The sequence below is a fragment of the Brassica oleracea genome, chromosome C1 (assembly GCF_000695525.1).
Source record: "Brassica oleracea var. oleracea cultivar TO1000 chromosome C1, BOL, whole genome shotgun sequence".
In the NCBI taxonomy this organism is placed as follows: Eukaryota; Viridiplantae; Streptophyta; class Magnoliopsida; order Brassicales; family Brassicaceae; genus Brassica; species Brassica oleracea.
In genome coordinates, this window is record NC_027748.1 from 3,936,581 (window position 1) to 3,956,487 (window position 19,907).

Here is a 19,907-nt window from a genome sequence, read left to right on the forward strand (position 1 = left end):
GCATCATATATATCCTCTTTTTAAGCATTCTATAAGTTTTACTACCTTGTATTGTACACACAATAAATTTTCTTTCATCTTCAGATGAATTTATAATTTCTTTTTTTTATTACCATGTTTGGGGGTGATAACGCCTCAGTGTGGTGGCGTTATTGTGTGGCGTGGTTTGTGACACAAGTGAATATGATTTTGCATTTACGAGTCAGTTAGATGTTTGCTGCATAATGACTATTATTATGTATTCACTATATCTGGATTTTTTTTTTCATTCTATAGTTATATTATGACTATACAATGTTGCTCCAAGGGTGTGACGTAACGAGAAATACATGCACTGGAAATAGATAATAATGTGTATCATAAATAATTTAAAATAAAAGGAGGTATATTTTCTGCATATAGTTATATTATGACTATACAATGTTGTTCCAAGGTGTGACGTAATGAGAAATATATGCACTGGAAAAATATAATAATGTGTATCTTGTTAAGAAATAACTTATAATTTATAGTATCGAGAAATTTAAATAAGAGTAGAATTTAATACCCGTAGGAAGCAAATAACACTAATATGAGGGAGAGAGTTTATTATAAGGAAGAAGAAGAAGATGTAATGGTTCTTTGATTATAAACTCTTGTTCTTGTTTTTGGTGTACAAAAGAGTGAGATGAGTGATGGTATTTATAGTGAACAACAATACATAAAATAACAAAGATGGTGCTTAATTTGGTAAATGAGTGGGTGATCATAGTGTTTGATGAGTAGATGATCATAGTGCTTGAGTTGGTAAAGGAGTGGATGATCATAGTGCTTGAGTTTGGTAAAGAAGTGGATGATCATTTCAATGCTTAATTTATAAGACTTTCCAACTAATATCACACTAGTAGTCAACTAACACTTGTTTAACAAAAGACCTTTCTCGATTGTCAGTGTACGTTGTTAATTAATCACACAAATATCATAACTGAATTTTCTCTCTTTGCTAATTACTATTTCGTTTCAAATAGTAATTACAAAACATATACAATTTTGATTATAAATATATTTTTATCTTTATGATTAATTATTTCTCATAATTTTTAATCAATCAAAGTTTAATAAACAATTTTTTCAAGAAAATAAATAATTTTTTTAATTGCCTAACTACAAATGTAAAAAAATATTAAATATGTGTTATAGAGTTTTCACACTTACTTAAATATATATTAATTTTTAATTATAAACAACATATTATTTTTGTCATTAAGTATTTCCCATAACTTTTTGCTAATCAAAATTTAATAAGCATTACTAGTTGTTTCAAAGTTTATAATTTATCATTATTACCTAATTTAAATTGTAAAAGCTACATCTTTTTAATATTTTCTTTTTAAAACATAGATCATTCTAGTAATTAACGCTAAAAAGTTAGAAAGCCACCATATACATGTATGTCTTCATAACATTCCCGTTATAGTTACAAAGTTAATGGCATTTGCTATAAAACAAAATTATATAACTTGAATGGACTACTCAAAAGGGATTTTTACTATAATGTATAAATAATAATCAAATATTTATGGAAGCACATGGAACATGACATGGGGATAACGTAGAAGAAGCGGTAGAGGTGATTCACTTGAAACCGTTTTGGTATCTTCTAAAACTTGTTCCAATCTAAGCAGTTCTTCTCGCAAATTTGAATTTGTCTTCACCTCAAAATTGCCAAGCAATGATATATGGTCCATACATCAGTAAATTTTCCTAATTATATTTCATTTTCTCCAAGATCTAAATTTTTATTTGACATGACAAGTGCTGGCGAAAGTAACAAGAGTGTGATAACAAGGGGATGAATTTGCATGCTGAAGCCATCAAAATAATAAGTAGCTGAACCAAAGTAAACACACACGAAAGTGTAAGACAGATCTCACAAGCTTCACATATACCTTTCTTCTGTCTCTCTCTCTCTCTCTCTCTCTCTCTCTCTCTCTCTCTCTCACTCTTTCTCAAGTATTTTTAATCTCTCTCAGACACTACACTCTCTCACCAACCCATATCTTTCTCTCTCTCTGTCATTCTCTAAAAAAAGGTCCACTATAAATGAGGGCTTGAGCTGTAGGGGATGATGCTTCTCTGTCTGTGGTTTTATAATAAAAACAAAAATGGGTCTGTAGATTTCTGATTTCCTGGATCTGGGTGTTGCTTTATCTTCCATTATCTGTTAGAAAGCTTCCTCCTTTCTTCAAGATTTACTCACTCTCAAAGGAGCTTCAAAGGTGCCATTTTTAAATCTTTTCCTCTAATGGGTTTTGCTTAATCTTCTTCCGTTTTGAGATTAAAGTCTGTTTCTTTCTTTGAATCCTTACCACACTGAGAAACTCAACTACTTTGTCTTTTTTTTTGTAGATGGCTCCAAGGTTGGATTTTTCAGATTGGTGGGCGAAAGACGCGAGGAAAGGAACACCAGTTGTTGTCAAAATGGAGAATCCAAACTACTCAGTCGTCGAAATCCAAGGACCAGATTCAGCCTTCAGACCGGTGGAGAAGAGCAGAGGCAAGAACGCAAAGCAAGTCACTTGGGTTCTACTCCTCAAAGCTCACAGAGCCGTTGGTTGTCTCACTTGGTTCGCTACCGTCTTCTGGTCTCTCCTCGGTGCCATCAAGAAACGCCTCAGCTTCACTCACCCTCTCGGCTCCGAGAGATTAGGAAGAGACAGGTGGCTTTTCACAGCCATTAAGCTCTTCTTAGCTCTCTCCTTGCTGATTCTCGCGTTTGAGATCGTTGCTTACTTCAGAGGATGGCATTACTTTGAGAGCCCGAGTCTTCACATCCCTACTAGCACTCTTGAGATCCAGAGCTTGCTTCACCTTGTCTACGTTGGTTGGTTGGGGTTAAGAGCTGATTATATCGCTCCACCAATCAAAGCTCTCTCCAAGTTTTGTATTGTGCTGTTCCTGATACAGTCTGTAGACCGTTTGATTCTCTGCTTGGGCTGTTTCTGGATCAAGTACAAGAAAATCAAACCTAGATTCGATGAGGAACCGTTCCGTAATGATGACGCTGAGGGATGTGGTTATGTGTATCCAATGGTTCTTGTTCAGATACCAATGTGCAATGAAAGAGAGGTATGTTTATTGATCTTTCTCCCACTCAGTTACCTTATTAGTGTAATGATGTTTGGTCTTTTTCTTGTTTCAGGTGTATGAGCAATCTATATCTGCTGTGTGTCAACTTGACTGGCCGAAAGATCGAATCTTGGTTCAGGTTCTTGATGATTCAAACGATGAAAGCATCCAGCTGTTGATTAAAGCTGAGGTTGCTAAATGGAGCCAAAAGGGAGTCAATATAATCTACAGGCATCGTTTGGTTAGAACCGGATATAAAGCTGGTAACCTCAAGTCAGCTATGAGCTGTGATTACGTGGAAGCATACGAGTTTGTAGCAATCTTTGATGCGGACTTTCAACCTAATCCTGACTTCCTTAAACTAACAGTTCCTCATTTCAAGGTTGGTAGTAATTAACATCTGTTTCATTATCAAATGTAGAGATAACTCTTAACTTGTTGCATATCTTCAGGATAACCCAGAGTTGGGTTTGGTTCAAGCGAGGTGGACGTTTGTGAACAAAGACGAGAACTTGTTGACACGTCTCCAGAACATCAATCTGTGTTTCCACTTTGAGGTTGAGCAGCAAGTGAGCGGCGTGTTCTTGAACTTCTTTGGTTTCAATGGGACAGCTGGAGTTTGGAGGATCAAAGCACTTGAGGAATCTGGTGGCTGGCTTGAAAGAACAACTGTTGAGGATATGGATATAGCAGTCCGTGCGCATCTCCATGGATGGAAGTTCATATATCTTAACGATGTCAAGGTTAACTACTACTATTGATCAATCATTCTTAATTATAAAAATCCATGTTCATGTAACCATGTGTGAGAACAATCTACAGGTCCTTTGTGAAGTTCCTGAGTCATATGAAGCATATAAGAAGCAGCAACACCGTTGGCATTCTGGACCTATGCAGCTTTTTCGCCTTTGTCTTGGTGCAATCTTGACCTCTAAGGTAGCTTTACAACTCTTTTCTCCTTCTAAGATTACTCCATCAGTAAAAAAATTGTTTCAAGATGATATATATTTTTTTTTGTATTTTCAACGCATTTTATCAACTAATAAATTTCAAAAACATTATTTGCACTTCTTGAATCCTTATTGGTTTGGAATTATAGAAAATAGATAATCATGAAAAGCTATGCATTTGTAATTAAGATTTATATGTTTTATTAATAAGTGTTAAAATTCTAAATCATGCAAACAAAAGAGAATATAGTTTTTGATCATTGTGTTGACTGTTTCGCATTCTTTCTTGTTGCAGATAGCAATATGGAAGAAAGCGAATCTGATACTACTCTTCTTCCTACTTAGGAAACTCATACTTCCTTTCTACTCCTTCACATTGTTCTGCATTATCCTCCCACTCACCATGTTCGTTCCAGAAGCTGAGCTCCCCGTTTGGGTCATCTGCTACATACCTGTATTCATGTCTTTCCTCAACCTCCTCCCATCTCCAAAGTCCTTCCCTTTCATCGTCCCTTACCTCTTGTTCGAGAACACAATGTCAGTCACCAAGTTCAACGCCATGGTCTCGGGTCTATTCCAGTTAGGTAGCTCTTACGAGTGGATTGTCACAAAGAAAGCTGGAAGATCATCAGAGTCGGATCTTTTATCCATCACCGAGAAAGAGTCGCCAAACAAGAGAAGCCAGTTGCTTAGGGGAGTTTCAGACAGCGAGCTTTTGGAGCTGAACCAACTCGAAGAGCAGAAACAAGCGGTTGCGAAGAAGCCTGTTAAGAAAATCAATAAGATATACCACAAGGAGCTAGCGTTAGCCTTTCTTTTGCTCACTGCAGCTGTTAGGAGTCTCTTGGCGGCTCAAGGAGTGCATTTCTACTTCTTGATGTTCCAAGGTGTTACGTTTCTTCTCGTGGGTCTTGACCTCATTGGCGAGCAGATGAGTTGAAGAAAACAGATTCAGTAACTGGAGTCAAATAAATCAGTGGAGTTTGATTTCTCTATAACGAGATTTGTTGGAACCGTAGTTGGTAGGCATTTAATTTCTTCTCATGTTTGTTTGTTTGTTTTTTTAATGTTTGTTTGATTACTCAAATTGTTAGGGATAGAGTGTGTGAGAGGCAAGAGATTCATGAATGTATACAATATCTGTAAAGTTGGAAACATGTTGTTGGCAGTTAAAAAAAAAGAGCTTTTGTCTTGAACCAAGACAAGATTCATGTTCAAATCACCTGCAGAGACGGTTAACTGTAAAATAACTAACTAGAACCAGTTTCTGTCTAGAATGAAACATAGACAGAGATGAGAGAGACCATTTAATGGTTTCTGACCTTGAGGAATTTCTCAGATTAGTGTCGGTGAAAAGTGAAGAAACGTGGTGCTAAAAAGGTGTCGGCAGAGAAAAGTGGAATGAGAAGAAGCATGTAAAGTTGTGTTGCAGAGAGAGTTGAGAGGGGTTTACGTCACATGATAACAATCAATTGAATGATGTGGAAGTGAGGGATGGGACCGAACTAGTTTCAATGTGGTGGATTTGGGACCGAACTAGGATCATGATCTTGTCTCTTTTACTTTTGATGCCTTCATTATTTGTGGTCATGCCCAAAGTCTTTTTATATTTAAATTTTCTTACGGGTACTTGCAAACATGAAAACCTGGTCAGCAGTTTCTTTTTTTTTGCTAAAATATAAATATCATATAATGAAAAGAAGATTTTACAAGAAAGATGTTTGAACCATCTAACAAAAAAAGAGATAAAAAACAAGATGAAACATAGAGATTGCAACCTACAAAAAACCTTATCTCAACCGCATCAATATGAGTGAATGAAAATGCTTACTACTTTTCCTAGCTGAAATAATGTTCGTCAACTCTTTATCAGTGACATAAAAAAACAGATCCTTCCTGGTGAGATCGAAATCTGATTATGCATTAGGTTATTTCTTCGTTTCCAAAGATGGAAGACGGTAGTTTGAGAAGCCAGCTTCAGGAGGAGAGTTAGCTTCAATGGAAGCAACAACATTACTATATACTTAGTTTATGCAATTACAGTTGCTTCCAACAGAAAGTGATGCAGAAGCAAGCGTAAAACATAACGTTTGGGCCCAGCTTCTATTGGTTGGGCTTAATCTTGGGCCTACAAGTTTTTTAACGGTCGCAAAAGGGTAAAAGAATTAAATATATTAACCAACTCCGAACGATCACATCCGACATCGAAGACCTTCCTCGACTTGTGTAATATTCTCATCTTTTATCGTCCATTTTGCGTTGAAAAAACAAGGGGAAAAAAATGAACAATCACTTGTATATAGTCTCTGTCTAATATATTTCAACAGCTAATGCATAAAACTCTTTTCTTATTCGGTTGTAAAGCCAAGCAGTTTGTGATTCTGATCGATAAAAATGGCGAAACCACCGTTTGCTTGGTTAATAAAAAGCTAACCAATGAATAGCACGACCAACAAAAAACATATAGTGACCACTTTGAGCCTGTTCCATAGCGAGAAACCACCTACGAACGATGTAAATACAACACGTATTAGAGCTTAGAAAAATGGAGAAGCTACTGTTTGCTATTGATTTGAGAAAATAAAAGTTAGTAATGAGCTTACGAGATTAAAAGTTTTCGTTAGACGACGAAACTAGCCAAAAGAGCATGCAGTATCGCCCAGTATATCATTATCCCTAACCGTAATGCAGGTTGTCTCATAAGCGTCCGGTCACACGAGACCCTGAAAACAGAAAATGTCAGTTGTTTCGTTAGACCGAAACTATGAATTACCAATCAAACAAAATGGAGAGAGCCTGACCATAAACCATCGATCATGTTTGTCACTGGTCTTGTGAATCTTGGAACGACTCTTGACGTGGTGAGTGATCTAAACCCATGAGCTAAAAATGCAGAGGGTAGGTTATGAAGAGAATGTGTAAGCGATTAACTAAAGTTAACATTAAAGGACAAGTTTACTTACCTTTATCATCGTCGTCTTCTAAGCTCAGGCTTTCATCAGGTTGATCTGCATCTATACTAATAGCGACTTGATCGTTGTTTCCCTTACGCAAACTCCTGACTTGAGATGGGATCGATGCTCCACTTGTCATCCGCTTATTTATCTACAATACCGGAGAAAAAAACAAAAACCAATTTGAAATGTCATCGCTTTGAGGCAGCATCTGGAATGGTGAAATGATCAAACAATCTCTAATCTTACCAGAGGTTCCACTTCAACGATCTCCGACGCTGACATGTTTGGTTGCGATTCCTTCTCATGTAGTATTCTCTCAAGAGCTGCTTCTTTTTGTCTGAGCTCAGCCACTCTACTCCTCTCAGCTTCAAGCAACGAATCCTTGCTTTGTCCGACCAGCCGTAACTCTTCTGTTTCAGATAGTATAGACGCGATCTTTTTCTCAAGTGTCTCCATGTAGAGGTTTACGTGACTCTGAGCATCGGTGGAAGGTGAATCTTCTAGACCAATTAGTGAAGCTATTGTGTTGAACCAAGACAGTACAGCTTCGATCTCTTCGGAATCTCTCTTAGAGTCGTTCTGAGAAGCAACAAGAGCCTCGTTAGTGCACCTAGTGACTTCTTGTCTCAAGAAAGAAACCTCGGTATCCCGATCCTGCACTTGTTGTTGAAGTTTCTCGATTTCAGCAAGAAGATTTTCAGAGAGTTGATGGAGCTCGTCGAATTTATCCACAGTAATTGATAGCTTTTTGGAAATCTTCCCACGAGAAGCTTCAGCTTTCTGCAAATCTAGGTTCTTCTGTTGCACTTCCTGTTCTAATTCTGTAGCCCTGTGTTTCAGATCCTCCATCTGAGACTCTTCCTCGTCAAGCGCTTGCATTAATGCCTCAATTTCTGTAGCAAGCAATTATGTATTAGCTATATGTGTAGCGATGGAAAAAGAAAAGGTTTAGCTTGAAATTTTGACCTTGGTCCTTTGCAGCTAGTAGATTGCTAAGCGATGTGACCTTCTCCTGTAACTCTGAATGTGAGGCCTGCCCTTCTTGCAGCTCCTTTACTCTCTCCTTCAAAGCATCCCGTTCCTGCACCAAAATGCTCAGCTGGTCTTGCATATCATGCATCCGGGTACTTGTAGATTGAAGATCTTCTGCAAAGATCTTAGCACCAGCCTGGGCTTCCTTAACTTGACCCACAAGTTCATTGCACATCCTATCATTTTGGATATCCTTTTCGTGCAACTCCCTTTGCAAATTGGCAATGATTACCTTCATCTCCTTTTCATTTCTCTCCACAGTCTCAGCATTTGCTACAACAAGCTCTTTAACAGCTGATGATAGCCTATTTACCATGGACCTGACAGACTCCATGGACGAAAAATCCTCTTCTACTTGATGGAGGCTCATGTTGAAATTGTCGTTTCCAACCAGTTCGGCCTTACGGCTTTCAATTTCCGCCAACACGCTGGAACATGCTCCATGAAGCAAGGCAACTTTTTCACCCAAAGCAGCAATTTCTGAGTCTGTTCCGGTTCCTATTGACTTGAAAAAGGTATCAATACCGTTTGATACAATGTTGCCATGTTCTTGCCATGATGCCAAGTGCTTGCTTACATTCTCTTCGAGATGGCTAACATCTGCCACAAACTGATCAAGGTTTCGAGAGAGCGAACCACAAATTTCCGTAATGTTTTCACCATTTGAATTTTCATGCAAGTTGACGTTGGACAAGGCAGCACTCAAGCGTGAAAAGATTTCCTGAGAAGAAAGGGGGAAAAAATATTCAGAGACAGTCAATGGCAGAGAAACCTTGAAAGTATACCACAGTAAGGTGTTGGAAGGTTCTAAAGTACCTTGTCTACAAAATTCCATGTACTAACTTGAGGCCAGCCAGACAAATTAGTACCGGTTTGCTTCGCACATGATTCCATATTTTCCTTCAGATGGTGCAGAAACTCCATATTCATGGTGAAAATATCAGCTAGGCAACTGTTGGTACCTGCGAGAACTTTTCTCAGAGTGTTCACATTAGTTCCAACGGACATCACCTGAGCATATAGCTTCTTCTTTTCTTCATTGTTGACCATAGACAAATTTTCACAACGGGATATGGCTTCAACTTTTGCAGCCTCCGCTGCATCCTTCTCTCTGAAAAGTTGCTCAATTTCATAGGTACATTTTGATAGCTCCTCTTGCATACTATCGTTTCTCTCTTGAACCTCGTTCACCTCAGCAAGTAGCAACTCAGCTGCTCTTCTAGATTTTATTGACTCCTGTTCAGCAGAAGTCACAGCTGTACTCATATTCTGAAAGAGTTGCGAGATCCGTTGAAGCTTCAGAACTGGGTCATATCTGTCACCTTCATCACCAATATTAGTGCTATTCAACGCATTCAATGTCATGCTCAACGTATCACTTCTTTCCTGCAAAATATTTTCTGTTTCTTGCAAATGATTTTTCAACAATTGGCACTCAGACTCTAGGGCTTCCACCCTCATAGCGTAAGACTCCAACTCCCTAATTTTCTTTTCATTTTCCAAGAGTATTTCGTCTCGTTTGATAACCTCGGATTTTAGGCGACCATGTTCAGCGTTCATCTCCTCAATAGTTTGCTTCAGGCTATCCCTTTGTTGGACCAACGCTTTCCCTTTCCTGACAGCTACGTTTAACTTCTCTCTTGCAGAAGCTGACTTCTGCTCTTCTTGTTTAAGGAACTCCTGCAATTCTATTATTTTCTTATCCAGTGCCTCATTTTCAGCAACCAAGGATTGCTGTTTTTCCATGTGCAAATCCCTTTCTTCCCTTACCAGCTTCTGTACACGCAGTGCTTCATCCAGATCTCTTGTTAGGGAAGCAACATCAGGCGACTCTACTACTATTATGTCTCTACTTGTTGCTTCGACTATATTTTCAGGATGGTGCCCATGAGAAGTTGCTTCATGTGTACCCAATAACTCTCCGCTTCTAACATCGGCATTTGATGGACGAGTTTCACAGAAGTTATCATCTCTTTCACGTGACAAACTAGATTTAACCAACTTCTTATAATAGTCTATCAGCTTTCTCAGAAGTACATCCAAGGTCTCAGAATTACTTGCTACAGCCAAATCCTGCAAGCCATCTTCCTCTATAACATCATTAATCGTGTATCTCAAACTCAATAGGTCTCCTTCAAGAGTCTGAAGTTGTTCTTCATTCCCAAGTTTCTCAACCAATTTTCCATGCAGATCTTTAACTTGATTCTTCAGTTCCTCATTCTCAACTTCAAGGTGAATGGCCCTCGCTGAAAGATTATCTCGATCCCCATTCAGAGTTTCAAGTCTTTCAGAAAGATCTACCCTCTCATTATCAACAGATCGAAGATTTGCCTCGATATCACTTACTTGCTTTTGTGAGACTTCTAAATCAGCAGTTAGTGATTGACAATAGACTTCAAGGTTATCAATCTTCTGCTGGAGAGTATACTTGTCATGTGCAGCCTCTGATATTGTACTTGCAAGCCACTCGATCTTGTTTTCCACTTCCATGGACTTTAGCTGTAGAGGCATATCAATATTCTCTAGGAGCGCTTCCCATTTCTGAATTAAATTATTCCTGTGCATCAAGGACTGCTCCAGCATTTCATTCTGTTCTGCCAACCCATAAAACTTCCCTTGGAGTTCCTCGAACTTGATCCTTAAGTTATTCTCAGAACTTGTGCCAGTTTGACCACCCTCCCTGCAGGGTTCAGAGGGAACATATCCAGCACCTCCATCAGAACCCTTCTGATCCCAATCAGAGGGGCGTAAAGAGTTGCCGTTAGCTGATCTTGCTAGCCACTCCACCTTGTCGAGTATATCTCGAGCATGAAAATGCTCTGGGAGATCCAAATCTTCCAAAATGTCTTCAATTCTGTGGAGGAGAGAGTCTTTGAGAAGAAAGGATTCTCGAAGTGCAGTAGCTGAGTTTCGGATGTAAGAAAGCTCAGATTCTAATGCCTCCACACGTTCACCTGCCTCTGTATAAGTCTTAAGCTTTACTTCTACTTCCTTAAGCTTTGTGTCCTTCAAACTCAATTCCTCTGAGCACCTCTGAAGTTCAGCAGAGGTTTCGGCCAACAACTGCTTGAGATTGTCACGGTTAACAATCAGACCTTTTCCTTTTGCAACAGCTATGCTACGCTTCTCTCTAGTAGATAATAACCTCTGTTCTGATTGTTCAAGTTCATTAGATCTCTCTTGTAACTCAGATCGTACGGCCACAAGGGACTCCTCTGCCTGGCTTAAATTTTCCCTGAGACCATCAATTTCAGCTTTATGGTGCAGTATACTCTCCTGGATCTCCATCAGCTCATTCTCCTTGGCCTCTAACTGTTTTCTGATGAGATTAGCCAAGTCCTCAGACTCTATAAACTTCTGAACAAGTTGGGAAACCAGAAACTCCACATATAAACTAGGGGATTCAAAACTAATTCCGCCACTTTCAATTTCCAGAACACCCTCAACTTTCTCAACCAAGTCTCGAAGTGAAGTGGGATCAAGGCTTCGCTGCGTCAGTTCCTCCATATCGTTTGTTTTACTCGACAAATCCGACTGTAGCTTATCAATCACCGACTGAAGTTCAAGCCTCTCAGAAAGAATGTTTCGCACAGCTTCCATCAGATTCTCACAATAACCGTCGTTAAAAGGATCAGAGACGGCAAGATTTTCAACTTTAAGTTTGGCCATCTCCACAGACCCGCATGATTCAGTAATCAGTTTCGTCAGGTCAGCAAAGAACCTATGCATTGAAGCAGTTGCAGATTCATTCTTCTCAAGCAAAATGTTGAAACTCTGCATCAACTCCTCATATGTGTTTGAGGAGGACTCATGCTTCGCATAAGCAACTTCTAGTTTTTCCTCCAGGTCGTCAATCACCTTCACAGCCATGTCAACAGAATTTGACAAATGCTTGGTCATATCTAAGCCAATGTGAGCTCCAGCAGTTCCAGATCTGAGTAAACAATCATCAAGTCTCACAACTGCCTCACCAAACTGAGATACTGATGATGTAAGTTCATGTTCTAGCATCATTGCCTTTAGAGATTCATCCTGCAAGGCCACTACCTGTTCTTCCATTGACGTCAACATGCTGCTTAAATTATTCTGTAAGCTTTCCAGCTGATTTTCAAGCTCATAAATTCTTGATAAGCAAGAACTCAGCTTCTTGGTGAGCTCCGTGTTTTCTAGACCGATACTATCATTTCTCTGCTTTAATGATTCACAGAGAAGTTCTAGTTCGTGGTTTTTGTGTTGCAGCTCACAAGAACAATTCTTCAGAACTTCAAACGAAATCTTATTCTCAATAGTATCTGCCTCGAGAAAATTGAAGTGATCCTGGTGAGATGCAAACTCGACACTAAGCTCTTCGAGTCGTTGATTTGTTGCTGTCATGTCATCATTTAATTCATTGCATTGTATGCCCGCTTTCCTAGCATTCAACACTAACTGTTCCAGCAAGCCTCTCAAATTGCTAATCTGCACATTCACAGAAACAAACACATCTGACTGATCACCAGTTAACTGTCCCTTTTCTGATTCATGTTCTTCCTGTTGCCCCTTTGACTCAAAAGCCTGAATCAATTTTGATACTGCTGGCGTGTCAGCTTTATTGCTAGACTTTCTCAATGAAGAATCGGTGAGGATCTGCTTAATTGCCTCTTCAAGGTTCTGAATCATTTTCTCACCTTTCTCCAGATTCTCGTTCAAGGAAGAAAACCCCGAAGAAGCGTCCATTACCTCCTCTGAAGGTACACTCTGTTTACTTGTAACCCCGACTTCTAGCCTTCTACCAGATGTTTCAGGTATTTCCTGATTGATCAATTCTGAAGCATCCTCATTACTTATGTCTACAATTCCAGATTTTTCTACCTGGATGCTGCTACTCAGAGATGTATTTTCTTCGGCCAATTTATCAAGGCGCGCTTTTGCTTCCCCTAACTCAGCTGCTAGACGAATCCGCTCTTCTTGTACGGTAGACATACGCTCTTGAAGAATAAAGAGCTCATGCGTAAGTTTATCATTGTCCTCAACCAAATGTTCCTTCTCCTCTTGAAACTTCAAGAGTTTATTATTCAGCAAAGAATACCCTTCCTTAAGATTGGAATACTCAGACAATAAATAAATCTCCGAGATCAGATATGCACTCACTTCTAGATGTGCTTTCTCATTTTCTTCTGTGAGATGCAGGTTATCCTCTTCAAGCTTAGTCTGCTGGCCTTTCAGCAACGAAAGCATCTCCATTCTGTTTGAATTGTCCACTTCTTGCAAGGTGACTAAAGACTTACAATTTGCCAATTCTTCCTTTAACTTCTCTGCCTCACCCAATAAGTTATATTTTTCCTCGACAAGATTTATCTTCTCATCTGTCAGTGGGCCAACTGTATTTTCCAATCGCTCAACTTCTGCCTTTAGTACAGCCGCTGAGTTTTTGCTATCGCATAACTCAGATGAAAGATGCTTAATCTCATAGTTCTTGGATTCTTTTTCTTCAAGAAGTTCCTTTTTCTCATCATTCCAAGACGAAATAATTGCAACCAATGTATCATTCTCCACCTGAAGATTGATGAGCTTCTCTTTCGCCTCAGATAGATCCAATAGGGACTTTTCTAAGCTAAGCTGCAACTCATTCATCTTAGAAGTGAAATCCTCCACTTGTGCTTCTGTAGCAAGAAGCTGATTCTTGAGTTTCTCATTTGAGCTTGTAGCAGCGTAGAGGTTAGACTGGCAATCTGAAAGTTCCTCTACAAGAGAAATATTCCTCTCTTTCACCGCATTATATGATGCACGAAGCTGTGATAGTTCAGCTTCTAATTGGTTATGTTGATGATCAAACTCATTTTGTAGATGAGACTGTTCTGTGAGTTGCACATGGAGTATATCTTCCATGGTACTCGAAACAAATAGTTCTTCTCTTAATCGCTCCAACGAGCTTGTTCCGGGCCCAGTACTGGAAGCAGCCTCTCTTGCGTTGCACAACACTTGAAATTCATCTTGTCCAAGTCCTTGAACCATATCCATAAGCTGTGAGAAGCTAACTGAGCGGCCTTCATGAACATGAGCAGCAGAAACTTCTCCAGAAGGATTTAATGTGTCCTTTTCACAAGGTTCCTCATGGCTCAATAATCCAGATATACTGACGCTCTCAGGCAATTGCACCTGACTAGCCACATCTGCAGTAGAGCTTTCCTTAGGTTCAGTCGAAAGCACGTGGTCTCTGTTATCACGAAAATCAATAGATGACTCTGGTTTCTTTTCATTAAGCTCTGCAGCTTCCCCAATATGATGGCTTCTAATTTCACTAGTTTTTCCTTCTAGTTCAGCTGGATCAAATGCAACTGAGGATCCCTCTGAAAAGTGAGAAGGGGAAACAGAAGAATCTACAATGGCTGGAAAGCTTCTAGGCCTTTCTTCATTTGCAATCGAATCGACATCTGGCTTTGCAGATAATTCAGAAAACTGTTCCTTGTGTGAACCATCGTCTTCCTGCATTTTCCCTACCCAGAAACAAATGAGAACTGAATTATACAAAAAAGAAAGGACGCATACAATCGACTAACATCTTTACTCCGATCGAAGAAAAATAAATGAAGAAAATGATTGAAAAGAGAAGCATGAAGAGAAGGAGAGAACAACCTACATCAGGAACAGAGTCAGGCAGCGATGATGGCTGATGGTGCTTTTCCTCATTCCCAGACCCACTTTCAACTTCAACTCCTAGCCCCTCCGCTAGGTTTCCAGAAACAGGGAAGATTCCGTCAACACTAATAGAAGCATCGTCATGTGTAACTCTCTTCTCGGTGTCTGCAGGGTCAGATATCAAAGAATCTACTGCGCCAGCCCCTCCTATGTCGATACTCTTCATATTCGCTTCTTCCGTGTACAATGCTACGCTGATATCACTTTCGGAATTCCCTACTTCTTTTCTCAGATCAGCTCCACTATCAGAAGTTGCTGTAGTGTTCCCTGGCTGAAGCGTATCAAGTTCTGATGATGAAGCAACGACTGAAACATCCTTGTGAGCTGCTGCATTTTCATGATCAACAGCCTCCTCGCCAATATTCACATGAGATGAAACTCCTCCTGCAGCCACATCAGACGGAGCTTCTGCCTCGTCACTGACAGCACTTGTGTCAGGTTTAGGCTCATCATGCTTCTTACCAGATTTTTTGGAGGATTTTCCTTGGCTTGTACTGCCCTTGGGGTCCTTTTTATGATCAGTGTTTTTGTCAGCCTTCTTTTGACGAAACTGTTGAAGCTGAAAATGAAGTCAAGAAACTTAGCGATTGGTCCAAGGCATGAACAAGCAATCAATTTTATACGCTATCAATTCAATAATTCCTTCTTTACTATAAACTTCGAAGAAACAGTAGAATCCTCTCTTATCACTAACACATATGTTGATAATAAAGAAAATATACATAAATTATAATAGAGCTAAGCTTAAAGAAAATGAAAACTAACCTTCTGTCGCCCAGCAGCGAGTGGATCAGCACGGTTCTTCTTCTTGTCCATTCGATTCACTCTGCTCTTGCTCCCACAATGGCTCTTAACTGATCACCATGGTTTTGTACCTTCTGTCATGAACGAAAAATATCCAACGGAGTTAACATTACAGAGCACCGACACAATAAAAAAATGCATTTCGAATAACACGAAATTAAAACAAACAAAAAAGGCTTGGGCATTAGAAAAATAACAACAGAGCCAGATCGTGAGGCAACTAAAACGGAAGCAGATTCAATTGAAATACACATACACAGCCGCGATACGAGATCGAGTTTCACAAAGAAATTCGATTAATATGCTAACGAAACTGAGCTAAAAACGTACCCTCGATCGTTCGAACAATTTGCTTGAAAATCTATTACGTCGCTCTCTCTCTCTCCTTAGATCTAACGCAAATGGCCTTTTTTAGCTGGTGCGTCTTTGTACGTTTGAAAACGAAAGGGGAAAAACTGTGGAACGAAAACGCGAGGCGATTCAATCTCACACAGACGTCGTCGTCGATTTGAAAGGACGAGCAAAAAATTCATACACACCAACTTCTCAAAGTTCATCAAAACAGTCTGGTAAACGAATTGCTTTAAACTGGGCCTCAAAGCCCAATTTAAGACGGTTCATAATCATCACCCAAACGGTCCAGTAACTAATTGATCTAAAGCTATATAACAACTATACCCTTCTACTTCTTCCATAGTTATACATTTACCGCATAAGAAAGCTCGTTCGGCGAGCAACTGACATAGAACGCTGCTGGAAACTTGAGAAGTATGTCATTGTTTCAGCTCTTTGATTTAGGGTATGTCATGAGGCATTTGATTCATCATCTGATTTTAAATAATCAAATTATATATATTTTTTTAGTAACCACAACTATAAAATGTGACCAAAAAGGCTACAATCCTTATACAAGCACAACATATTAGTATTACACAGTCATCGGAATGGATCTTTGATTTAAGTGTGTTTTGCTTAAACTTCACGCTTCGGCCGTTTACGGGTTCGTTGAAGCACAGGTTCTTTAATCAAATCGTCCAGAGAGGTTTCACCTTGACCATTCTCTCCATCTTCTGCTGCTTTTATCGCTTGGTTCAACGCAATCTGTAATGATAATGCTCTTTAGTTTTACAGACCGTATGAATAGATACAACAGTATACCAATAGATTTTTAAACTGAGACAAACCCTAGAGACCTCCTAATCAACGACAACACTAAACCAGACCAAAGTCGTGTCTGAATTAGAACTGGCAAAAAGATGTCCTAAAAACATTTTTTTGGGGTGAAAACGGCAATCGTACATCCTCGAGGAAGTCATCGTCGAGCTTATCAGCGATTTTGGCTGAAGTGAAAACAGTGGCGGCTATAAGAGTAGCGGGAATTGCGAACGCGAGCAAGTAGCTACTCGTACTGGGCCCTGCTCGCGCCACCACAGAACAGTCGCTGATTCGCCGATTAAGACATGGTACCCCCGTCCCTACATCGACGAAATTTCTCGCCGGCTGCTGAAACAGAGGCTGAGAAAACGCCGACGATGCCGTTAGCATAGGGATGGAGACGAAGAGTCTCGCCATTGATTTTTGTTGATTACGAAACCAACGATTGGCAAAGAATGGATAATCATTTCCGGTCGGGTTTTTTTCTTACCCGAACCTGACCCGAAAGAGTCTGAAATTGATCCAATGGGCTGATTTTACGAGGCCCATTTAAGTATTCCATGCCATCGCATCACGGTAAGACCTCTTAAACTAAATTCAACGCATGATAGCGATATATTAATATTCTTCTTCGTTTATTATATAGCAGATATGATTGAATATGGGAGCATATGTACGTTGGGAGATATAAATTATTCTTCGTTTATTATATTGAAGATATGATAGCATATGTTAGGTAGCAAGAAATATATTCTTCTTCGTTTATTATATAGCAGATGTGATAGCATATGGAGCATATGTTTCATAATTTGTTGAACCAGAATCAAATCTGTCTAGTTGACACGACTATTAAAAATTAATTCGTATATTTACGTAAGAGCTCAAGCAATATACAGGCTAGGCTAGGTACCCGGACGAGCTAGTTTAACTGATAACACCTCAGATTCTGGTCCGAGAAGTCACGAGTTCGAGTCTCGGGCAGGGAGGAATGTCCAGGACTGAAGCTGAAATGAGAGTGGAATCCAATGTGGACTTCACGCAAATGTTTATATTCCCCATTTATGTTTTTCAATTATATTATGTCTAACGTATATATGGACGTTGGGTGTCGTTTTTTTTTATTTTGCTTTATATTCTCCACTTTATCTTCTAAACCAAGAAGCTGCACATGGTTTTTGTTCATTTGGAAGTGGGAAATATATAACGTAAAAAAAAAATATATATATATATATATATATATATATATATATTTACAGGCTACGTTATATATTTCCCACTTCCAAATGAACAAAAACCATGTGCAGCTTCTTGGTTTAGAAGATAAAGTGGAGAATATAAAGCAAAATAAAAAAAAACGACACCCAACGTCCATATATACGTTAGACATAATATAATTGAAAAACATAAATGGGGAATATAAACATTTGCGTGAAGTCCACATTGGATTCCACTCTCATTTCAGCTTTTCTTTTACATATTCTTTCAGAGTCCAGGGATGGCACTTTATCTGATACCTGAAGCTGTATCCGAACCCGATCCGAAAAACCCGAACTGAAATTCGAACCGAGGTAGTAAAATATCCGAACGGGTATTAACTTAAGAGAAATTGGATATCCGAACCCGAACGGGTAAATATCCGAATCCGAATGAATATCAAAAAATAACCGAACATATATATATACTTATCCTTATATTTCTAGTTTACATCTCTCATTTTTAAAAAAATTATTTATATTGATGTTACACATACTTATCATCTCTTTAAGATGATAAGTATATATATAATTATGGAGAAAATGATTTGGTATTCATTTAAAATGCATGTCAAACTTTTTGTTTCATGTATTAACAAAAGTTACATTCAAAGTTTAAAAACAATATCCAAATTAATATCTATTTGTTTTTGAAATATTATATTCAAACATATTAATCATTCAATCTATAAAAAATGAAAAAAAATCAGTTAAGTGAAATCTATATTTTTAAATACAAGAAACTTAAAAAATGAAAAAAAAAATTCTTTTAAAATCTAAATATCTGAACCCGATTCAAAATAACCGAACCGAACTAAAAATAACCGAACCCGACCTGAAGTACAGAAATACCCGAACGGGCTCTCTATCCCTATACCAAAATACATGATCTTAACCGAACGGTGATATTACGTGTATACGCACACCAATTAACCTAATGTGCACACTACCACAATCGAATGGTATGTCGATGTAGCACTTTAGGATCGAATCCACAGAGACCAACGGTTACACTTTATCTTTATGGGATCAATACTTAGCTAAAACAATATGGGGGTTTTATAATTTGAGGGTTTCGTGAGAAACAAGTAACAAGATTAATTAAAGTACTCAGATAATTAAAATGCTAGCCTAGGGTGGTTTGATCGGGTGTTCAACAAGTGTGAGCCAAAAAATTATTCAAGTTCAATTAAGAGCAAGTCTAGAACTCGGATCACTCAAATAGAACAGTCCACTGTCGTGGTACTACCCCCTAGGTTGTAGTTTCCTTAAAAATCTCCGCCGCTGGAACATGCACTCGGGTTGTTCCGCTATCCGGAACTGTCACTCGGGTTGCTCCGCTATCCAGAACAGTCATCAAGACTGTTCTGCGTGAAATTCACCAAATTGCACTGTTTTCTGCCTCTTTTGTTCCAGCTGGTCCATCTCCCATCCAATGCAACTCCAGACCTGTAATGACTCGAAAAGGACTAGGAAGACTCGATAAAGACTTGAAAACCAATTGAAAAGCATATATACAAGATGTATAAAACACCATATATCAATTCCCCCAGACTTAGATCCTTGTTTGTCCTCAAACAATGTCAAGTATCAAGAACAAGGAGAAAGGTTTGAAAGTGTGGGAACTCTCCTATTCTCAGCAACCATACTTTAACCACGAATCTCTGAACCATACAAGCAGTAAAACTAGGACAACACACCCTTCCCGGAACCCCACTGACTGTTGTTCGAAAATCGGCTTCATACTCTACATCTCCAACCTGAAAAAGTAACACTATCGAGACAGGACTCCCTATATTCATTTAAGAGTAGCGTGAGCTTCTCATCACAGGCACTATTCAGGGTAGACGGTCTAGGTGTGGAACAAGCTATTTAATGGTGGAGTTAAGAGTGTTTAGGGGCTACCACTTCATTGTACAGGATGCATGATATCACACAAAATGGCAAGAGAGGATAGATCCATTGATGTC

At 39.0% G+C, this 19,907-nt stretch overlaps 3 protein-coding genes across 8 annotated transcripts; 1 reads left to right on the forward strand and 2 right to left on the reverse strand.

Annotated features, from left to right (window-relative positions):
- The first annotated feature begins 2,005 nt into the window (after positions 1–2,005).
- Positions 2,006–5,254, forward strand: LOC106311328 (probable xyloglucan glycosyltransferase 5). Its single transcript, XM_013748529.1, has 6 exons — positions 2,006–2,258; positions 2,389–3,108; positions 3,182–3,490; positions 3,561–3,851; positions 3,931–4,044; positions 4,354–5,254. The coding sequence occupies exons 2-6, from the start codon at positions 2,389–2,391 to the stop codon at positions 4,996–4,998; spliced, it is 2,079 nt and encodes a 692-aa protein (XP_013603983.1). The 5' UTR covers positions 2,006–2,258; the 3' UTR covers positions 4,999–5,254.
- Positions 5,255–6,334: 1,080 nt separating this feature from the next.
- LOC106304199 (interaptin-like) lies at positions 6,335–16,052 on the reverse strand. Of its 6 annotated transcripts, XM_013740631.1 has the most exons (11): positions 15,860–16,052; positions 15,491–15,603; positions 14,663–15,284; positions 13,578–14,523; positions 8,864–13,544; positions 7,982–8,768; positions 7,262–7,908; positions 7,022–7,163; positions 6,860–6,941; positions 6,654–6,781; positions 6,335–6,561 (listed from the first exon to the last, which is right to left on the reverse strand). In XM_013740631.1, exons 2-10 carry the CDS (start codon positions 15,539–15,541, stop codon positions 6,679–6,681), a joined length of 8,061 nt encoding a protein of 2,686 aa, XP_013596085.1. In that variant the 5' UTR covers positions 15,542–15,603; positions 15,860–16,052; the 3' UTR covers positions 6,335–6,561; positions 6,654–6,678. The 6 variants fall into 6 exon arrangements, with proteins under 6 accessions (XP_013596085.1, XP_013596069.1, XP_013596077.1 ...); XM_013740615.1 differs by having other exon boundaries at positions 8,864–14,523; positions 14,663–15,275; XM_013740623.1 differs by having other exon boundaries at positions 8,864–14,512; positions 14,667–15,284.
- A 439-nt stretch (positions 16,053–16,491) lies between these two features.
- On the reverse strand, positions 16,492–17,122 carry LOC106294802. Its single transcript, XM_013730472.1, has 2 exons — positions 16,829–17,122; positions 16,492–16,630 (listed from the first exon to the last, which is right to left on the reverse strand). The coding sequence occupies exons 1-2, from the start codon at positions 17,099–17,101 to the stop codon at positions 16,502–16,504; spliced, it is 402 nt and encodes a 133-aa protein (XP_013585926.1). The 5' UTR covers positions 17,102–17,122; the 3' UTR covers positions 16,492–16,501.
- Between the last annotated feature and the right edge of the window lie 2,785 nt (positions 17,123–19,907).